We start from the raw sequence: 18,349 nt of genomic DNA, 5'->3' as shown, positions 1-18,349 counted from the left end.
GTACTGAGGTCAGAATCCAGGCGTGTCTGCTTGCTGGCTGCCAGGCAGGTGTTCCTCTTAGCATCAGCTCTTAGCTGCTGGAGACTGCCTTATCCTGCCACACCTTCCATGTTCCCGCTAGTGACACCTCACACTCACCATGTTTGACTGTTTCAGATTCCTTGATTTCCCTTCTGTGATGGGATGGAGAAAGTGCTTTTCTTGTCCTTAATGTAAGAGCATAACATAATAATAGGCTTGTTTATTTCTTCAAAAAGGGGCAGGTGAGGGTATATTTGTAGTGATAGGAATATGGTTGATAAATTCCAAGTGGAGTTTAACCTGGAATTCTACAGACTAAGGGGATAAAGGCCCACATTCTGCCATCTTAGTATTGTGGGTTTATTTGTAGAATGGCTGGTGTTCTCTGGATGGCAGTTCAGAGCATTCCCCCCAACCCCCCAGCATCACTTACTGCCTAATGCTTATTTCTTTTTCCCCCCAAGAAAGTGCCAGCAAGGACAAGAAGACATGGAAGCTGAATGGCCAACTGCCCGGTCCCAGGTAAGCTGTGTTGCTCTTTTTGTTTTCCAACTGGGAATTGCTTTTTGCTAACAACCTCAAAAATGTTATCTCTGATCCTATCTCTTCAGGGAATACGACCATTTTGTTTCCTTTATTTTTTTAAACGTTAAAACGTTTTCATATATATTGTTCGCATAATTGAGAGGGATGTTCACACATGTGGGCTAGATTTTGGTAGGTAGGGTTGGATATGCAGGAAGTTAGGTGGGACATTTCATATGTCCTTCTGTGTCCACAGGGGAGGAGGGGGAGAGGGCTATTCCTCACTCTCAAATTGCATCAACACCCAGGGATAGTAAGTGGTCATTTGATGCTGTTTAAGAGATCCCAGTGTGGGGAAGAGTGTTCTGAGGATGTTATTTGAGTGTTTTAATAGCCATGAGATGTTATCAGTTTTATTGCTCCAGGTTTGAGAAATCTTTCCAAAGTTCACCTTGGTACATCCACAGATCCAGGAAATATGCTGCAAAGCTTGGTCAGGAGAATTGTGCAAGCTTTTCTGACGAGGCAGTCAATGTACTCTGCTGGCCTAGATGAGCTGACTGTCATGTCCCTAGTGTGCATTGGGCATGCCACACAGGCTTCAACAATTGAAGAGGCCCGGTCCTCATACGTGCACTCCAAGGTTGGACCACACATCCTGTGATTCTCCCTGTGGCTTGCTTCTGAGTCCAGTAGTCTAGTTGGGGAGTCCCCCAAGAAACCTCACCTGGGCTGACCTCAGACTTGACTCTTGTATCTACCAGCTAGATGGAAGATTCTGTCCAGAGACAGGAGTCTCTCTCTCTCTCTGTTTCTCCTTTTCTGTAAATTTGCCTTTCAAATCTAATTTGGCAGTCTGTGACTTTTAGAGTGCTTACACTGTTGGCATTTTTTTTTAAAGATTTATTTTTATTATTTTTTCATTGGAAAGGCAGATATACAGCAAGGAGGAGAGACAGAGAGGAAGATCTTCCATCCGATGATTCACTCCCCAAGTGAGCGCAACGGTCGATGCTATGCCGATCCGAAGCCAGGAGCTTCTTCAGGGTCTCCCATGTGGGTGCAGGATCCCAAAGCTTTGGGCCGTCCTCGACTGCTTTCCCAGGCCACAAGCAGGGAGCTGGAAGGGAAGCGGGGCTGCCGGGATTAGAACCGGCGCCCATATGGGATCCCGGGCGTGCAAGGCGAGGACCTTAACCACTGCACCACCGCACTGGGCCCCACTGTTGGCATTTTTGAACTTAAGGGTATTACTAGATTCCATGTTTTTTATATATCTGTATCTGCCATTATCTGTTACTGCCTTTATTTTAATTATTTGAATATTTATTGTTAATTATCATTTGTAGTTTGGCTTTTTTTTTTTTTTAAGATTTATTTATTGGAAAGTCAGATATACAGAGAGGAGGAGAGACAGAGAGGAAAATCTTCCGTCCGATGATTCACTCTCCAAGTGAGCGCAGGGGCGAGGCCAGATCGTGGGGGCCGGTGTTGACGACAGGTGCCTAATGTCTTCCTCGGTGCGGTGGTCACTAGGGCTCAGGCCCTAGGGTCGGAACCCCTCCCTGCCCACAAGCAGAGCCCTTTTTAGGGCATTCAGAACCGTGCGCGTGTGGATTCCAATAGCGCCTTCTCCAGGGAGGCTGGGGACAGGGAGCGGGTCTCGGGGGGGAAACCGGGAGAGGGGCGAGCGCGTGGGGCGAGCGCGTGGGGCGAGCGCGTGGGGCGAGCGCGTGGGGCGAGCGCGTGGGGCGAGCGCGTGGGGCGAGCGCGCCTCTTCCCGCCCGCCCCGGGCAGAGGGCTCCCACCCCAGGCAGCTCCACTCCTTCCGGCTGCCCCTGAGCGCCCCCGCCCCGCCAGTCTCCCCCTCGTGATTGGCCGCGGGTGGGTACATGGTAGCGACCACTCCAGTCCTGGGCCAGCGGGCGACCGTGCCTCCGGTCCCGCGGGAGTGAGGAGCTTGTGCGGCACGTCCGCGCAGCGGAAGCGGGAAGTGGACGGTATTGCAGGTGAGTCGGCGTGGCGGGCGGGAGCCCTGGACGCCCAGCACGGGGTGTGAGCCTGGGCCTCCACCCGGGGCTGCACCCGGGCCGAGAGCAGCCAGAGCAGCGAGAGCAGCGGGCGCGGTAGGGCAGGGTCGGTGAGCCCGGTGGAGGCCCCGCCCGGTGCGCGCTCCTTCCTTGCCGTCTGTCTTCCGGAGCTCCCCCACCTCCACCGCCCTGGTCTCCCGGAGCCCCGGTTTCTCGGAGGACGCGGGTCCAGGGCTTGGGATGCTGGCGCCGGGAGTGAAGACCCGTGAGAAGGTGACCCCGTGAGGGGACGTCGGGACCGGGTGAGGGGGCGTCGGGACCCTGAGGGGGTGTCGGGACCCTGAGGGGGTGTCGGGACTCTGAGGGGGCGTCGGGACCGGGTGAGGGGGCGTCGGGACCCTGAGGGGGCATTGGGACTGGGTGAGGGGGCGTCGGGACCGGGTGAGGGGGCGTCGGGACCCTGAGGGGGCATTGGGACTGGATGAGGGGGCATTGGGACCGGGTGAGGGGGCGTCGGGACCGGTTGAAGGGGCGTCGGGACTCTGAGGGGGCATTGGGACTGGGTGAGGGGGCATTGGGACCGGGTGAGGGGGCGTCGGGACCGGGTGAGGGGGCATTGGGACCGGGTGAGGGGGCGTCGGGACCCTGAGGGGGCGTCGGGACCGGGTGAGGGGGCGTCGGGTCCCTGAGGGGGCATTAGGACTGGGTGAGGGGGCATTGGGACCGGGTGAGGGGGCGTCGGGACCGGGTGAGGGGGCATTGGGACCGGGTGAGGGGGCGTCGGGACCCTGAGGGGGCGTCGGGACCGGGTGAGGGGGCGTCGGGACCGGGTGAGGGGGCATTGGGACCGGGTGAGGGGGCATTGGGACCGGGTGAGGGGGCGTCGGGACCCTGAGGGGGCGTCGGGACCGGGTGAGGGGGCGTCGGGACCCTGAGGGGCATTGGGACCGGGTGAGGGGGCGTCGGGACCCTGTGGGGGCTGACAGGGTGAGGAGGTGCTGGGACACGGGTTAAGGATATGTGAGGAGCTGCTGGGACTCGGGGTCGGGACCCAGTGAGGAGGTGCCTCGACGTGGTTGGATAAGTGAGGAGGTGCTGGGAGGAGATGGGTCTGACCGTGAGGAGGCGGTGAGGGGTCAGGACCCCGTGAGGAGAGAGCTGGCACCGTAGTGAGACCTGGCGGTGGCACAGGGCACCAGCCGAAGTGGAGGCCTAGGCTTTAGCCCAGGAGCGTTTTTGGTAGGCTCTGGGTACAGACCCCGTTGCTCATGGCCGCCCTTTCCGGGCTAACCTGTGGAAGCTGAGCGTTTTCCGTGAGCAGCAGCGGCAGTGGGCAAGTGCCCCGGAACGCCTTGGGGGCCTCCCCGAGGAAACAGAATCAAGTTTATCTCATGCGGAAAAGGGAGGCTCAGGGAAGTCAGGTGACTGGGGGCAGGCTCTGGAGTAACAGTTAAGTCTGCCGGGGATCCCACCTATCGTTGTGAGGTATCTGGGTTCAAGCCTGGCCCCCAACTGCACCCTGGGAGGCAGGGAAGCAGCGGGTGATAGCTCAGGTGCAGGTGGTCGGTTTGTGTTGTCCACGTGGGAGGTCCATACTAATTTTCACCTGGCTTTGCATAGCCTCTTGTGGATATTTGGGGAGTAGACTAGCAGGAGTTCTCTCCCCACCTCATTCCAATGACATCAGTAATAGTGTTGACAAAGAGGTGGACTAGTGCTGGCCACTCTCCCGTGGGGTCACCCTCTCAGGATTCAGACTTTTTCTGGTAGAGGGTAGAAGGAAATTTTGCAGGCGTGTGGTCCTTGGCCATTCCCAGTTGGGCACCACAGCTGATCTGGCATGGAGGTTGCAGTGTGGCCTGCTGTGTGCACATGGTCTGATCTTGGTTTTTGTTGGCAGAGTGGCATGATGCAGAGCTTCTTGATGTTGCTGAGGGAGCACAGGAACACCCACCCACCCCCGGCGGAGCTGGTGCCCCTCGCGGGCAGCCTATGCCATGACATCCAAGATGACCTCACTCAGATGCAGCCTTTGGTTTCTGCCATTCTGGACAGCCAGCTGTGCCCGCACCTCCTGGACAATGCAGATGTGGCCCTGGTGTGTGCCCGTGTCCTGGCCCAGCAGGAGCAGCAACAGGCGGCCTGCCGGCTTCTGGAGGTACATGTGGGCTCAGTGGCCATTGGAAGGAGGGGCAGGGTGCACCATTCAAGCATTATCCATATGCCGGGAGGTAGCAATGAGTTGCTGGCCCACATCTCACAGACCAACCCCTTAGGGCTGCCTGGGAGAGGTGTTTTATACAAAGATTAGTTCCGGTAATTCTCACTTGAGTGAGTTACAAGCAGCTTGGGAATCTGAGTACTGGATGTGCATCAAGTGGTGCCAGCTCATAAACACAGCAGGTGGAGTGAAACCTGATTTCTTTCTGGCTTTGAAGCGCTGACAGTGATCAGATGGCCAGGTACACCCATCATCACCCCGGTCCCCAGTCTGGTGGCACCTGGAATCCCTCTCAGTATGTCATTCCCTCTGCAGGAGGCCAAGACCTTGCTCTGTGCAGTTGATGCCTCCCTGGCCGCTTGATGTCACTTGTTCCAGGTTCTAGCTTGTGCCTGTTTATTCCTTTCCCACTGTAGCCCTCAGCACTGCTAACCGTGGGTCCATCCAGACCTGGTTCTTCCTACCAACATGTGGCTTTAGTGGACTCTTCTTGACAGGGTTGTCGGGTGCCAGGAGGCAGCCGTGAGCTGGTGCAGCTCTGGAACGACATTCGCTACGACCTGGCCAGGAGGAAGCTGGGTGTGGCTGCGCTGACCCCGGTGCAGAAGTTCCGCTGCAGGAAGAGGTACTGCTGGGCTTTAGCTCTGTGTGTCAGGGGCTCCTGAGGGGTTGGCCATGCCCTTACGTTATTTTCTGTTGCCAAGCAAGGCTCACAGGTCTTGTTCTGAGTGCTACCCCACCCCTCCCTGTGGCTCCTGGAAGAAGAGATGGATTGTACTACAGAGGCTTGCTTGCAGGGAGGCCAATGTGAGGCAAGTCCTTCAGAGTCCAGCAGTCAGTGAGCCTGGGACCGCTAGGGCTGTGTGACCCACCACACAGAGGCTGACAGCCTGCCAGTGGAAGCCCAGCAGAGGCAGCCACTTGGTGACCAGTGTAGGGGTGGCATCCTGTCACTCAAGCTGTTTGGGGAGCACTCCCTGGGTCTGGATGCTGGGGCACCCTGGGCTTTGCTTTCCTGCAGGTGGCACTGACATGAGACCACGAAGTGCTAGCGGATCGATCATCGCTAGCAGGCAGGTCTCTGCAGAGACCGTGGTCTGAGGGGGCTGGGCTGTGGGGAGGGGCTTCTTCAGTGTTGGTAGTGCAGGTCTGTCCCAGCCTTGGAAGGAGACCCTACCTGAGGGATGGTGGTGGTCTTGTGAGCACCAGTGTTTAAGGCAGAGGGAGTGGCAACCTCAGAGGTCTGGCTTAAGACCTCTGGTTTAGGGGATGTCCGCTGGCTGAAGGGGTGTTCACAGCCTTTGGAAAATGCAGCAGTGACCTTCACCTGTAACCATAGGGACAGGTGGTGGCTGAATTTTCACCTGCGGGGAGAGTGACTGATGAACCACAAGGAGAGCCCAGGGCTGTATTCTGATGGTGCTGGCTGACCCTGAGGGCTGTCAGGAAGGGTGGTGTCTCTTTGCGGCTCAGGCATTGTCCAGGACCCAAATCATGGCCCAAGAACAGTTGTATGCAGTGAAAAGGGAAGAGATTCCAGGGCTTTTGGCCCTGGGTCGGAACCAGGAGTGTGGTGGTTCTTGTTAAGGCACACAGGGCAGGGGTGGGGTGAGTGGTTCCAGGGAGATGAGCTGCATTTGGGATGTGTAAGGTGCCCACTGCATTATGTACGTCCACATAGGCTTTGCAGCTGAAATCTTCAACTGAAGTGATATTTGTCCTCAGTAGAAATGAAGATATATTCAGTGGTGGCGAAAAACTGTGACCAACTTGGACATGTCCCCTGCCTAGCTCCAGGAGGCTTCAATCTCAGGAGTAGTGCTGGGGATGTTGTCCAGTGGCCTGAGCAGCCTAGCTGCTCCTCATACCCCCTGCAGTGGTCAGCTGAGGAGTGGCCAGGGGGTGAGGGGAAGTGCGGGGTGTGGCATGCAGGGAGGGAAGTCCAGGGTGATAAAGGAGAACAGCAGTGACCCTCTGCTGCCCGTGGTGAGGGGAGGAGCTGGCTCAGTGACCCTGGGTGAAGCTAGAGAAGTTTTAGTGGGAGAGCCCTGACTGAGGCAGCAGCCGGAGGGCTGGGGGGAGGTGAGAGCCGCCAGAATGTTTACCAGCCCCGATGCCTCTGGTGCAAGAAACACTTGAATTGGAATGGAATCTGGAAAGTCCTTAGGGAGGCAGGGAAGTGGAGCCAATACACAGAACATCAGCTGCAGCCTCATTGCCGGGGTCCCCATGTGTTTGAGGGGTGCAGTGGGCTGGCAGGCGCCATGGTGGCAAGTCAGTGATGATAACTCAGTGAAATCTAGGGAGGAAGTGCTGGGCAGAGAAGGGCGCAAGGGTATGGGGGTGAGGCTGCACTGAGAGATGGGTGGGAAGGCCAAGGACTTTGCCTCGTAAGTCCCATGGGCAGACAGGGAGGACAGGGAAAAGCCACATGGAAATGTGAAAACATAGGGGTGGGAACCCAGATCCTGGAGCCCTCTTTGGGGGTCTTGGGGCTGAGCTCCCCGCCATGGCCTGCAGGTGTGTGGGTTAGACGCTGATTTTCACTTGTGGGACAGCCTTGCCTCAGAAATGTTGCTGTCACAGGGCAGGGGACCGCTGGGCCCCCTCACTGTGCTGTTCTCATCTCCTCCAGGAATCCCCCACCCGCAGGCCTCTGCCCGGATGGCCTCAAGAGTCGGAACTTCCCCAGAGAGGTCCGCAGGAGGCTTCAAGACTTTGCCTTGGCCATGAGCATTAACCCCAGCAAGGCTCAGCGGGTAAGAACAGGTAGAAGCCTTACCTCTGCCTCAGCTGCCCGTCCCTGGGCCTTTGCCCCCACGCCTGTTCTTTATCCTCTTTTGGGAGGGTGTGCCCTGTGCCTAGTCTATAGAGGGCAGTCCCAGTCGCCTTCTTAGGTTCTCAGTGTGGCTGTAGGCATGGAGGCTGAGATGGCTGGTACTGGGTGTGGGTTGAGGGTAGGGGCATTGGCCCACAGTGCCTGGTTCCTGCTCCCTCAGCACATCCGTCCCGTGGTCGCATGGCTCCTCCTGGTGGCCTCTCCTGTCTGCTGCTTACTGGGCTGGGTCCCCCCTCTCTGCTGGGGCTTTTGCTCAGGGTAGCCCCATGTGTGGGGTTCATGGTGCTGGGGGCGGTGACTGCACACAGCGGCCCCTCCCGAGGTTCAGGACACTGTGGGCCTGCTCTGCAAGGTTCAGGACACTGCGGGCCTGCTCTACAAGGCCTGCTGAGGCTCGGCTCCCTATGACGCTTGGCCTGGCCTTACTCCCGAACTGAGCCTGGGCCTGGAAGGTGTTGTGTCTTCTCCAAGCAGGTGGCTAGGAGAGGCCCTGGTCAGCCACCAGTGCAGCTGGTGCCGATTCTGCTGCCTTTGGAGAGGTCAGCTTGGTTTCTGTGGAAGTGTGGGCACGGACCAGGAGTTAACAAAGCTAATTGTGCTGTTTTCGGACAGGAGAGTTTGGCTTTGGAGACAAGCTTGACTGCAGAGCAGGTCTACAACTGGTTTGCTAATTACCGGCGGTGCCAGCGGTCCCTGCTCCAGCATGTGCAGCCAGCCCAGCGGGTGGTGGCCGAAGACCCCAGTACAAAGGAGAGACGTCTGGACCGCTGGTGTCATTGGTCCGGTGGGTGTCTCCAAGGCCCTAGCATCATGGTATCTGGAGGTTTGCTTTCTGACAAGCCCCCTCGTTGCATTAACTGTTACGGGACACTGGAACGGGGCACTGTGGCTATAGGTGCAGACCTCCCCAATGTTCAGCACAGTCAAGACCTCACCTGGTGGCCAGCTAATCCTGAAGGTAGAGAGAGTCAGACTGTACCGAGGAATGGTGTAGGTGAGGTTGTAGGTGCCCGGCCCCCCACCCGTGTGCCCAGATTGCCATGTGGAGATAGATGGGCATCGGTGTGGGGATCAGGGAGTAGATGTGGGTCTGGGGATAGCTCACAGCAAAGATTGATGACCCAGTGGCCACACCCTGCTCTACTTGCTGGAAGGGAGGCCGAGATAGAGTCACGAAGCCTCTCCTTCCTCTGTTTTTTCCAGCCTGGCCCAGGGACGGCGTACCTCCGCAGTCCCCAGACGCCCTCCAAAGACCTTGGGAGGCCCTGGCCCTGGTCACAGACCTTCCTGGAGCTGAGACGATCTCAAGGCCCCTGGCTCCCAGGTACTGTTGTCCTCACGTGCTATGGGGCCATCTCACCTGTTCATTCGCCTTCTCAGCTGAAGGTGAGGATGGGGAGTGGGCATGAGTGTGCTGGGGCCACCGCACAGGTACCAGGTCAGTGACTGCTGATTGATTGGAGGAAGGGGAAGCCACATCAGAGACAGAGCAGCTGTGACTCTGGAACCTGACATGGAGTGAGGCCCACCTTCATGTGTGTTTGGGAAAAGGGGGGAGATTGACTTCGCCTGCAGACGACCCCAGCTTTTGTGGTTTGTGAGTCTGCTGTAGTTTGTCTGTTGTGCATTCCGTGCAGTCAGCACCTTTCTCCTTTGCAGAATGCTGTCTGAGCACTCTGCTTTGTGTACTGCCAGGAAGACCTCGCAGAAGTAATGTGGGAAGGAAGAAGCTGAGCACCTGTAGCAGGCATTTTTGAACCTTGGAGAAGAAGTATATGGCTTTATTACAGGAAAACCAAGTGCACTTTTTAAAACAATATATTTGAAAGGAGAACAAGAGATTTTTTTTCTATTTTATGGTTCATTTCCCAAATGGCTTCAACAGTTGGAGCCAGGCGAGGCCAAAGCCAGGAACCAGCTCTTTCCGGGTCTTGCACTTGGGTGGCAGGGGTCCAGGCACCCAGGGCATCTTTCACTGCTTCCCCAGGTATATTGCTGGGGAGGTAACTTGGAAGTGGAGCAGCTGAGACTGCTGGGTCCAGTATGGGATGTCAGAGTTGCAGGCCACAGCTTAACCCAACACACTTCAACACCAGCTTCGAAAGAGTGTAAGTGAACCAAGAATCCAAGCTCAGACCAAGGCTGAGGCTGAGTCCTGAGGGCAGCTGGGGGTGTGGTTTCCTAGTGGTGAGGTGTCCAGAAGTCACCTAGGGGGAGGCCATGCTGCTGCTAAGTGAAGGATTTTTAAGCGTGTAGTGTTTTTTCTTGGCTTATTTAGTTAGTCCTTCTCACAGTAGGCAGATAGAGAAAAGGAGGAACAGGTCATGAAAGAGTTTTAGAATTTGATTTTTGCTGCTTTTCCAACCAGCCCATATTTGCTGCCTCATAAAGATAAGGAAAGTACAGAGAGCTCAGTGTTTGTCAGCTGTGGGCCTGAGGTTCATGTCAGGTCTGATCGTTAGGTCACACGCTTGTGTTGCATGTGGTCCCTCCTGAGGACATTTGTACCTGGGCCTCTGGTAGGTTCGTATGACCTCGATTCCAGCTGTAAAATGGTGTGTTACTGAAGTCAAGGGAGGGGATGCAGTGAGCGTTCCTTGAAATGCAATGCTTCGTTACCAACTTCTGCCTTGTATGCCTTTAAAATCAACTGGCATTTATTTTCTGGACTATTGGGCTTTTGCTAATCATGTTAAGTTGCCAACACTGCATTGAAGCTCATTGTAAATAAACTATGAATGCTTTTGTGGTTGGTCTTCATGAAGTATCTCTGGAAGCCAGGTCTGGTGTAGTCTAGCCCTGGGTCTGGCGTTGCAGTGTGGTGCGTAAAGCTGCCCCTGCAGTGCCGCCATTCTGTGTGGTTGCTGGTTTAAATTTTAGTTGCTTCCTGCTGATAGCCTGGGAAAGCAGCAGAGGATGGACCAACTCCCTGGGTCTTTGCACCCATGTGGGAGACCCAGATGGAATTCCTGGCTTCAGACCAGCTCAGCCGAGCCATTTGGGAAATAAACCAGTGGATGGAAGATTTGTCTCTATGTGTCTTCTTTCTCTTTCTATAACTCTGCCTTTCAAATTAATAAATCTTTTACATAAATGTCTTTTGTATTTCTAGATTTTTTTCTTAGGAATACAGTCCTTGTAGTGGCAGTCATAGGTTTAGAATAGGGGCCTGGCGCGGTGGCGCAGTGGTTAGGGTCCTCGCCTTGCACGCCCGGGATCCCATATGGGCGCCGGTTCTATCCCGGCAGCCTCGCTTCCCTTCCAGCTCCCTGCCTGTGGCCCGGGAAAGCAGTCGAGGACGGCCCAAAGCTTTGGGACCCTGCACCCGCGTGGGAGACCCAGAAGAGGCTCCTGGCTTCGGATCGGCATAGTATCGGCCGTTGCGCTCACTTGGGGAGTGAATCATTGGACGGAAGATCTTCCTCTCTGTCTCTCCTCTCTGTATATCCGCCTTTCCAATAAAAAAAAATAATAAAAATAAAGAAAACCCTTCTTCTTAAAAAAAAAAAAAGAATAGGAGCAGTGTGTTAGTGCTGTGCTGGGCCCTGCAGCCTTTGTGGTTGAACCTAGACGAGCCTACATTGTGTAGCCCCCACTGTCGACTGAGGGACAGTCTTTGCTATGTTTTCCAGGTTCCTGCAGGGTGGTGAGATGCACCAGGAAGAGCATGGCCATGATCCTGCCTCCGTCCTCACCATCTGCCCTGGCTCTGGTCTCTGCACTCTGCCTGCCAACAGTAGTGTTGTGGAGCCCTCTCTGGTGGCCTCTGAATCATGGTTGATGTCCCTTGCGCTTGCATCCTCCAAGGATATTTCCTTGCAGGCTGGACATCTGGTCCCCAGTCACAGGCAGGACTTTGTGATGCACCCTGCAGATGATGCTCTGGCTGTGTCTGTTGCTGCCCTCAGCGATCCTAACCTTACAGGTGAGTCTACTTGGAGCAGACCGTGTCTGCACCCGGTACTGACCTACTTAGATCCTGTTTGTTGGTGGGGAGAGCCAGGCTCTTCTGCTGGGACTCCTGGTCTTTAATTAGACCCAGACTCAGTGCCACCATAGCAGAGACTGCCCCACAGGCATCCTGGATCACTCATCCTCTCTTGTAAAGAATGTGTGCCCAAGCCTGAGAAGCAGGAGAGTTTCCACCCTTCATTCCCCTCTGTGGTGCTTGACTCACTGGGGCACCGACTGCTGGAGGAGACCTGAGCTGCATAGACCCCTCTGTTAGTGTACTAGTGTCTCTTACTACCACTTAGCTGTCAGTGACATTTAAGAATATTTAGACATGGTTTGTACTCATCAAATGTAATGGAGTTGGAGTCCCTACCTTGTGAATCACAGTGCATTCACCCCCCTTTCTTACTGCTCAATGCATGGGTACCTCTCTGCAGTGTCTATTTGTTGGGAAGGTAGATTGGCAGAGTGAGAGAAACAGAAAGATGGCTTCCACTTGTCAGTTCATTCCCAAATGGTCACAACACGAGCTCTGGGCCACACCACGGCCAGGGGTTGGCAATTCCATCCTGGCCTCCCACAGGAGTGGCAGGCAGCCTGGCTTGGGCCATGTTCCCTACCTTCCAGGCACATTAGCAGGAAGCTGAATGAGAAGCAGCCAGAATGGAAGCTGGCGTTCCAGTGTGGGACACCAGCAGGTGCTACAGGCTGCCTTCTGAGCTACTGTGCTGCAGCACCAGACTTGCTTTTGTTTCTTACAGTTGTGCTTTTTTATTTTAAAAAAACATTGTCGGACCTGGCAGCGTGGCCTAGCGGCTAAAGTCCTCGCCTTGAACGCACCAGGATCCCATATGGGCACCGGTTCTAATCCCGGCTGCTCCACTTCCCATCCAGCTTCCTGCTTGTGGCCTAGGAAAGCGGTCGAGGACGGCCCAAAGCCTTGGGACCCTGCACCCGTGTGGGATACCTGGAAGAAGTTCCTGAATCCTGGCTTCAGATTGGCATAGCATAGGCCGTTGCGCTCACTTGGGGAGTGAATCATCAGATGGAAGATTTTCCTCTGTATCTCCTCCTCTCTGTATATCTGACTTTCCAATAAATAAATAAATCTTTTTTAAAAAATTGTCTCCCTTTGTAACAGGGATACTGTGTTTCACACCTTCTGTTTGGAAACTCGTTGCTGGGAGCCTCCTTTTGCCCTGTCATTTTTAGGTGAAGTGTCTGCAGGCCTGGTTGGAACCATGGTTCCCAGAGCTCTGAGCAGCTCCAGGACTGCTGGTTCACTGTCCAAATGTCTGCAACAGGAACCAGGAGCCAGGGGCTTCTTTCAGGTCTCCTTTGGGGCTACAGGGACCCAAGCTTGTGGACCATCCTCTCCTGTTTTCCCAGGGACTTTATGAGGAGCTGGATCAGAACTGGAGTAGCTGGGACTTGAACTGGTGCCCATATGGGTTGCTGGCATCACAGGCAGAGGCTTTACCCACTATGATATAAACTGGCTCATTTATTTGTTTTAAAGTGAGAGTTACAGAGAGATAGGGAGAGGCAGAGGGAGGTTTTCCGTCCACTGGCTCACTCCCCAAGTGACTAAAATGGCCAAGGCTGGGACAAGCCAAAAGCAGGAGCTTCATCTGGGTCTCCCACATGGCTACAGTGTTCCAGCCACTCACACCATGCTCTGCTTTCTGCAGGCCTTTACAGGCAGTTGGATTGGACTTAACTTTATTGCTACTCCAACATGCCTGCTCCCACCCTCCAGTTGCAGGTTTAGTTCTTTTCAAGATTTTTTTTTTTAATTTAATAAGAATGGTGTCTGCAGACCTGGGCCTTTTCAGTAACAGTCTGCTCTGCTCTATGTCCCAGCTCTCTCTCTCAGACACCAGTTGCCATGTGACACACCAGTCCTGGCCAATGTGCCAAGACTTTCCACTTTTGTCTTGAAGAAGATGGAACCCATCTTTCCACTATGTCTGAGCCCTGATATCCAGACTTTCCCCAGCTGGTCTGGAAGGCCTCCTTGGTCTGGGCAGGTAGCTACCAGGTAGACAGGAAGGAGGACAAAATGAGCCTCCCTGCAGGTTCTGAGATGAGGGCTGTTCGCATGCTGCTAGACTCGGGTCAGAAAGGATCACCCAGAACTGACCAATCCATCATAACTATTTTTTTTGTTTGTTTTATATAGTCTTATTTATTTGAATGTCTGAGTTCCAAAGAGGGGCTGGGAGAGAGGTGGATCTTCCTTTAGCGGGCTCACTCACCAGTGACTGCAGTGGAGCCAAAGCCAGGAGCCTGGAGCTTCACCCAGGACTCTCACGTGGGTGCAGGGGTCCAAGATTTGGGCCATCATCTGCAGCTTTTTCAGTTGCATGTTCAGGATGCTGGATCAGAAGTGGAGCAGCAGGGATGCTAACTGATGCTTATATGGAGGGACAAGTGGCTGAGCAGTACTGGGGAGGGAGGTGTAAGATCTTACATGACAAACAAACCTTTGTGTTTGTCTCCTAAGGACTAATAAGGCAATTACCAGTTGTGGTTGCAATGTTTTTTTCCTGAGTTTTTATGTTGCCACCCCAGCTAGCTGTGCTGGACTGTGTCACTTTCTCCACTCAGCTGTCTTTGTGTCCTCTGTGGGCTGAAATTGGTTTCTCTGCAGGATTTACTGACCCATCCAGTGGCAGTCTGCCGAGTGTGTACCTGGAGCAGGGCCCTGGCTCAGGCAGTGGAGGGGCAGTCCAGGTCGGTGGTTTCCTGGTGACGCAGCCCCTCATGCCAGCTCCTGACTTCTTTCTCCCCCAGAGGTAAGTGCCCCAGTCACAGGCTGAGTTGATGCCTGGCGTGTCGATGGGCATCAGCAGCTGGGGACTTCGGAAATTCTTCTACTGAGACTTCCGTGAGCCCCAGAAACCTTTGCTGTCGTTTTTTCCCAAGCAAACGCTGTCGGTTTCTAAGTAGGATCAAGATCTGATTTTATTCTCCCAGTCATAGGTTTATTTAAAAAAATTTTTTTTTAATTATTGGAATGGCAGACATACAGAGAAAAGGAGAGACAGAAACATTTCTGTCCACTGGTTCACAGAGAAAAGGAGAGACAGAAACATCTCTGTCCACTGGTTCACTCCTCAAGTGGCCACAGTGGCCAGAGCTGAGCTGATCAAGAGTCAGGAGCTTCTTCTGAGTCTCCCGTGTGGGTGCAGGGTCCCAAGGCTTTGGGCCATCCTTTACTGCTTTCCCAGGACACAGCAAGGAGCTGGAAAGGAAGTGGGGCAGCTGGGACATGAACAAGCACCCATATGGAATCCCAGGCATGCAATGCAAGGATTTAGCCACTAGCTATCACACTGGGTCTCTGAATGAGTTCTAAAGGGACTTCGGGGAGGCTCTTAAGTACCCTGTGAGACTTTGCTGGTGGCATCAGTGCTGTGGACAGGTGGAAATGGAGAACAAGGCTGCCAGGGTCAGCAGGCTTGTGACTGGGTGTGCAGTCCTCCAGTGGAGGAGGGAGCAGCACTGCCTGTGGTGCCGCAGAATGGCAGCCCCAGGACCATGTCTTCAGAGTACAAGTATTGTAATCTGACCAGTGAGAGCAGAATTACAGGAGCCCCGAGTGTGTATGTGGCTGTACTCACTACAGCACTCAGGTTGTGAGAAAATCCGTACCTCAGAGGTGGATGGGAGCAGAGATGTGGCAGAGGCTGCCACCAGCAGTCTGTCCACATGGCCGTTGTGACACTTCTTCGTTCCTCTGACTCCTTACTTCTTCCTGTATAGAGGATTGCGAGTCCCTTGCTGAGCTGTGATTGGTGTGTGTCACACTGATGTCTGTGGCTTCCCTGGGTTACCTCTGTCCACCAGGAAGCCACAGCTGTGCTGAGAGCTACATCCTGGTTTGGGGCAGTCACAGGCTACTGTGAACAGGCCTGTGCTGTGCCATCTGTGTGTTTGCTGTGGTTTCTCAGGGAGTGTGGTGGTGGATCCCATGGTGGACATGTGGTGCACATGTTTAGGAGTGCCAGTTCATTTCCTGGTCAGCTGAAGTGCTGGGATGTCACTGTTGTGCTGAGTGACTGCCGGTTGCCTGCTCAGATTCCACTGCAAGCACATGTTGTGTGGCCCTCGTCCCAAATGACTGCCTGTGAATTCCCTATTGTTCCTCCCATCTCCTTCACACACCCCAGGCACTGCTGTCCCCCAACTCTTTGCTCCCAGCTTCTGCTGGAGCCTGTTCTGACCCCTCACAGGTACCCTCTGTGACTAGTGAGTGACTTTGCTGGATGTGTCCTGTTCTGTTAGCTGTACAGCCATGAGGGTCCTGGAAAGAGCATCATGTGTGATGTATGTCAAGCCCTTAGAGTGGCTCCTGATAGGGCCTTTCCCCACCTGTTGCTTCAAAACAGGGCCTTGCCTCACACCCCCTCTTCTAGCCCTCCAGATCTGCTGCCAGCCTCACCCACCTTCCTTGACTCTGGGTCTGCTGTGGAGCTTAGCCAGCACCTGCCCCCAGCCAGGTGAGGCCTTCCTACAAGCTTTGGGATATGTGATCCCCAAGTCACATGCACTCAGCCAGTGCTGTTTTTGGGGATTTAAAGTGGGCAGAGAGGAACAGGCTGTTGGTGGGCTAGGAGCTGGGATGTGGCATGCTGTGGGGCAGCATTCCCTCCTGAGTTCATGTGTGGGTCTATAGGTGCCAGTTTTCCAGATGGGAAGGCAGCTTCTGTGTGTAAGTCCATGTTTTGTTCCGCCCCGCAGGTGCAGTGCTTTAGTGGCCAAGCTTGGTGAGATGGTTTCTGGGGAGCCAAGATGCTCCTGGAGTTCTCAGGGGGCAGTCTCAGCTGAACTGTCCCTCTGGAGCCAGGCCAGTCCCTAGGACAATGACATGTGTCCAACACAACCAGTTGCAGTATTCTGGATAGAATGCAGAGGGTCCTGTTGGATGCCAAGAGCTGCTTAGCTTGCAGCCATGTGTGAACAGTTTGGTCAGCAGCTCCTTGTGTTGGGGAATGCATCTGGGAAAAGTTGGCGGCTCAGCAGCTGGAGGTGGATCTGTCCACTGAGGCATGGATAGACTGGACTGGAGCTCCCTGGGTTTCTGCAAAGAAGGACAGTCCACTGCAGCTGCTCTCGCCTTTCCTGCTTCAGGCCAGGTGCCCTCATGTCAGGTAGCTTTGTGAGGAAGGCCTGGCGGGTGATCATGCTGACTGCCTTGTGGTTGTGGAGACTTTTCTGAGTACTGGGGTTTTCTGCAAGGTTGAATGGGGTGTGTTTTCAGATTGTAATTCATTGTTTGCTTAACAACTATTGTGTTAAACCAAATTAAAGTTTGTTTTGAACTCCCTGTGTTGTTTACTGAAACTATGTCCTGATACGTGTGCTGAGGTGCAGATTTACAGCTGCCTTGTTTGTCCGTGGCCAGCGTTTGGCGGTGGTGTGCTGACTGGTGTCTCAGTCGGCTGATGGATGTTGGGGTTGTTTCCAGCATCTCTTTGATGAGCAGCACTAGGGCGGGCATCTCTTCCTCTGCCCGTTGCTCCTTTTGTGGTTGTTGGCCGAGGGTTCCTTCCTGAAGCCTGCGGTGTGGACTGTGGACCTTGGGAATGTGTATCAGCTAGCCCTGGGCTCACATGCACATGTGCCCGTCTTTGAGGGGAGCTGTGTGTGGATCAGGCTGGGATTCAGAGCCTCGCCTGACTCAGAAGCTTCCAAGCTGGCTTGTGAGGAAGGTGCAGGCAGTTGTGGGCACATGGCTGTGGGAATGAGGAGTCACAGCTGAGAGACCAAGGGCCAAGGGTCAGGAAGTTGGAGAAGCTTTCCTGACGTTGGAGAAGGTCATCCGGGCCCAGGGCAAGGGATGGAACAGCAGGAGCCTAGGGGTGCCCCTCCCAGAAGCCATCACAATTCCATGGGACCCTGCATGACCTGGCTGTTCCCAGGTCTGGAGGAGGAGGATGTTGGCACAGCCCCAGGTCCCCAAGCTGGCATGATGTGTTTGTTTCCCTGTTGCAAGTGCACCAGTCCCCCCCCCATGCCCCTGCCCACCACATTTCCCACAAGGCTGGACCCCTCAACAGCCATAGGAACTGGTATGCTTTGGAGTGGTACAGGTATATGGGAGAAGTTGGGGGTGGCTCTGTGGCCCCAGCTGGGGCTTTCCTGCCATAAGCAGGGCAGGTAAATGGTGGTGGTGGAGTGCCTGTGGGGAGCTGGTTACAAGCAGCTGAGACCACACCAGCCCTGCTGTAGGAGTCTCCTTTTGTGTCTGTCTTTGCTCTGGGGCTTGCTCCTATTTCACTGGGGAGGAGGATTGGTTCTTGTGTCTGCTTCTCCCTCTTAGTGTAGGAAGGAGGAAAGAGGAAGGGAACCACTTCTGGTGCCCACCCATGCCTATGTTCCCACTGAGCCCTTGATCCCAGTCAAGGATATGTTGCTTCCCTTCACAAAAGGGTGTTGAGCCTCACAGACCCAAAACCCAACCCAGCCCCATGACAGATAAGACCAGACCAGCAGGAATTCAAGTCCCCAATCCTGATTTTACCTGAGACTAGGGGGTAAACAGATCCCATTCCCAGGATGTCCAGTATCTCTATGAGCTGATTGGTCATTTGTGCTGGAGAAAGACCTACCCCAATCCTCTGCCTTTTTTGTCACAGAGCCTTTTGTTGTTGATTTGTAAGTGTTGTTTCTATGGGGTGGCCTTTGTGTGCTGTGATTTGCAGATGTTTTCCCTGTGGATTATCTGTCCACTCGGTAGCATCCCTGGAAGCA

The 18,349-nt window shown here is 54.5% G+C and overlaps 1 protein-coding gene across 1 annotated transcript; it reads left to right on the top strand.

The window, feature by feature from the left end:
• The first annotated feature begins 2,509 nt into the window (after positions 1–2,509).
• LOC121145575 (anomalous homeobox protein-like) lies at positions 2,510–9,307 on the top strand. The gene is made up of 7 exons (XM_040964490.1): positions 2,510–2,555; positions 4,477–4,734; positions 5,295–5,422; positions 7,433–7,556; positions 8,249–8,420; positions 8,961–9,022; positions 9,296–9,307. Exons 2-7 carry the CDS (start codon positions 4,483–4,485, stop codon positions 9,305–9,307), a joined length of 750 nt encoding a protein of 249 aa, XP_040820424.1. The 5' UTR covers positions 2,510–2,555; positions 4,477–4,482.
• The last annotated feature ends 9,042 nt before the right edge of the window (positions 9,308–18,349 follow it).

The sequence above is a fragment of the Ochotona curzoniae genome, unplaced genomic scaffold (assembly GCF_017591425.1).
Source record: "Ochotona curzoniae isolate NIBS_2020 unplaced genomic scaffold, NIBS_Ocur_1.0 scaffold_3835, whole genome shotgun sequence".
Lineage (NCBI taxonomy): Eukaryota > Metazoa > Chordata > Mammalia > Lagomorpha > Ochotonidae > Ochotona > Ochotona curzoniae.
This window is presented reverse-complemented; position numbering and strand designations above follow the sequence as displayed.

Bases quoted from the DNA above. Each gene is read 5' to 3' on its own strand.
- LOC121145575 (XM_040964490.1), top strand. From the start codon at position 4,483: ATGATGCAGAGCTTCTTGATGTTGCTGAGGGAGCACAGGAACACCCAC. The intron at 4,735-5,294 runs GTACATGTGGGC...TCTTCTTGACAG, and splicing joins CGGCCTGCCGGCTTCTGGAG to GGTTGTCGGGTGCCAGGAGG. The intron at 8,421-8,960 runs GTGGGTGTCTCC...CCTGGCTCCCAG, and splicing joins CCGCTGGTGTCATTGGTCCG to GTACTGTTGTCCTCACGTGC.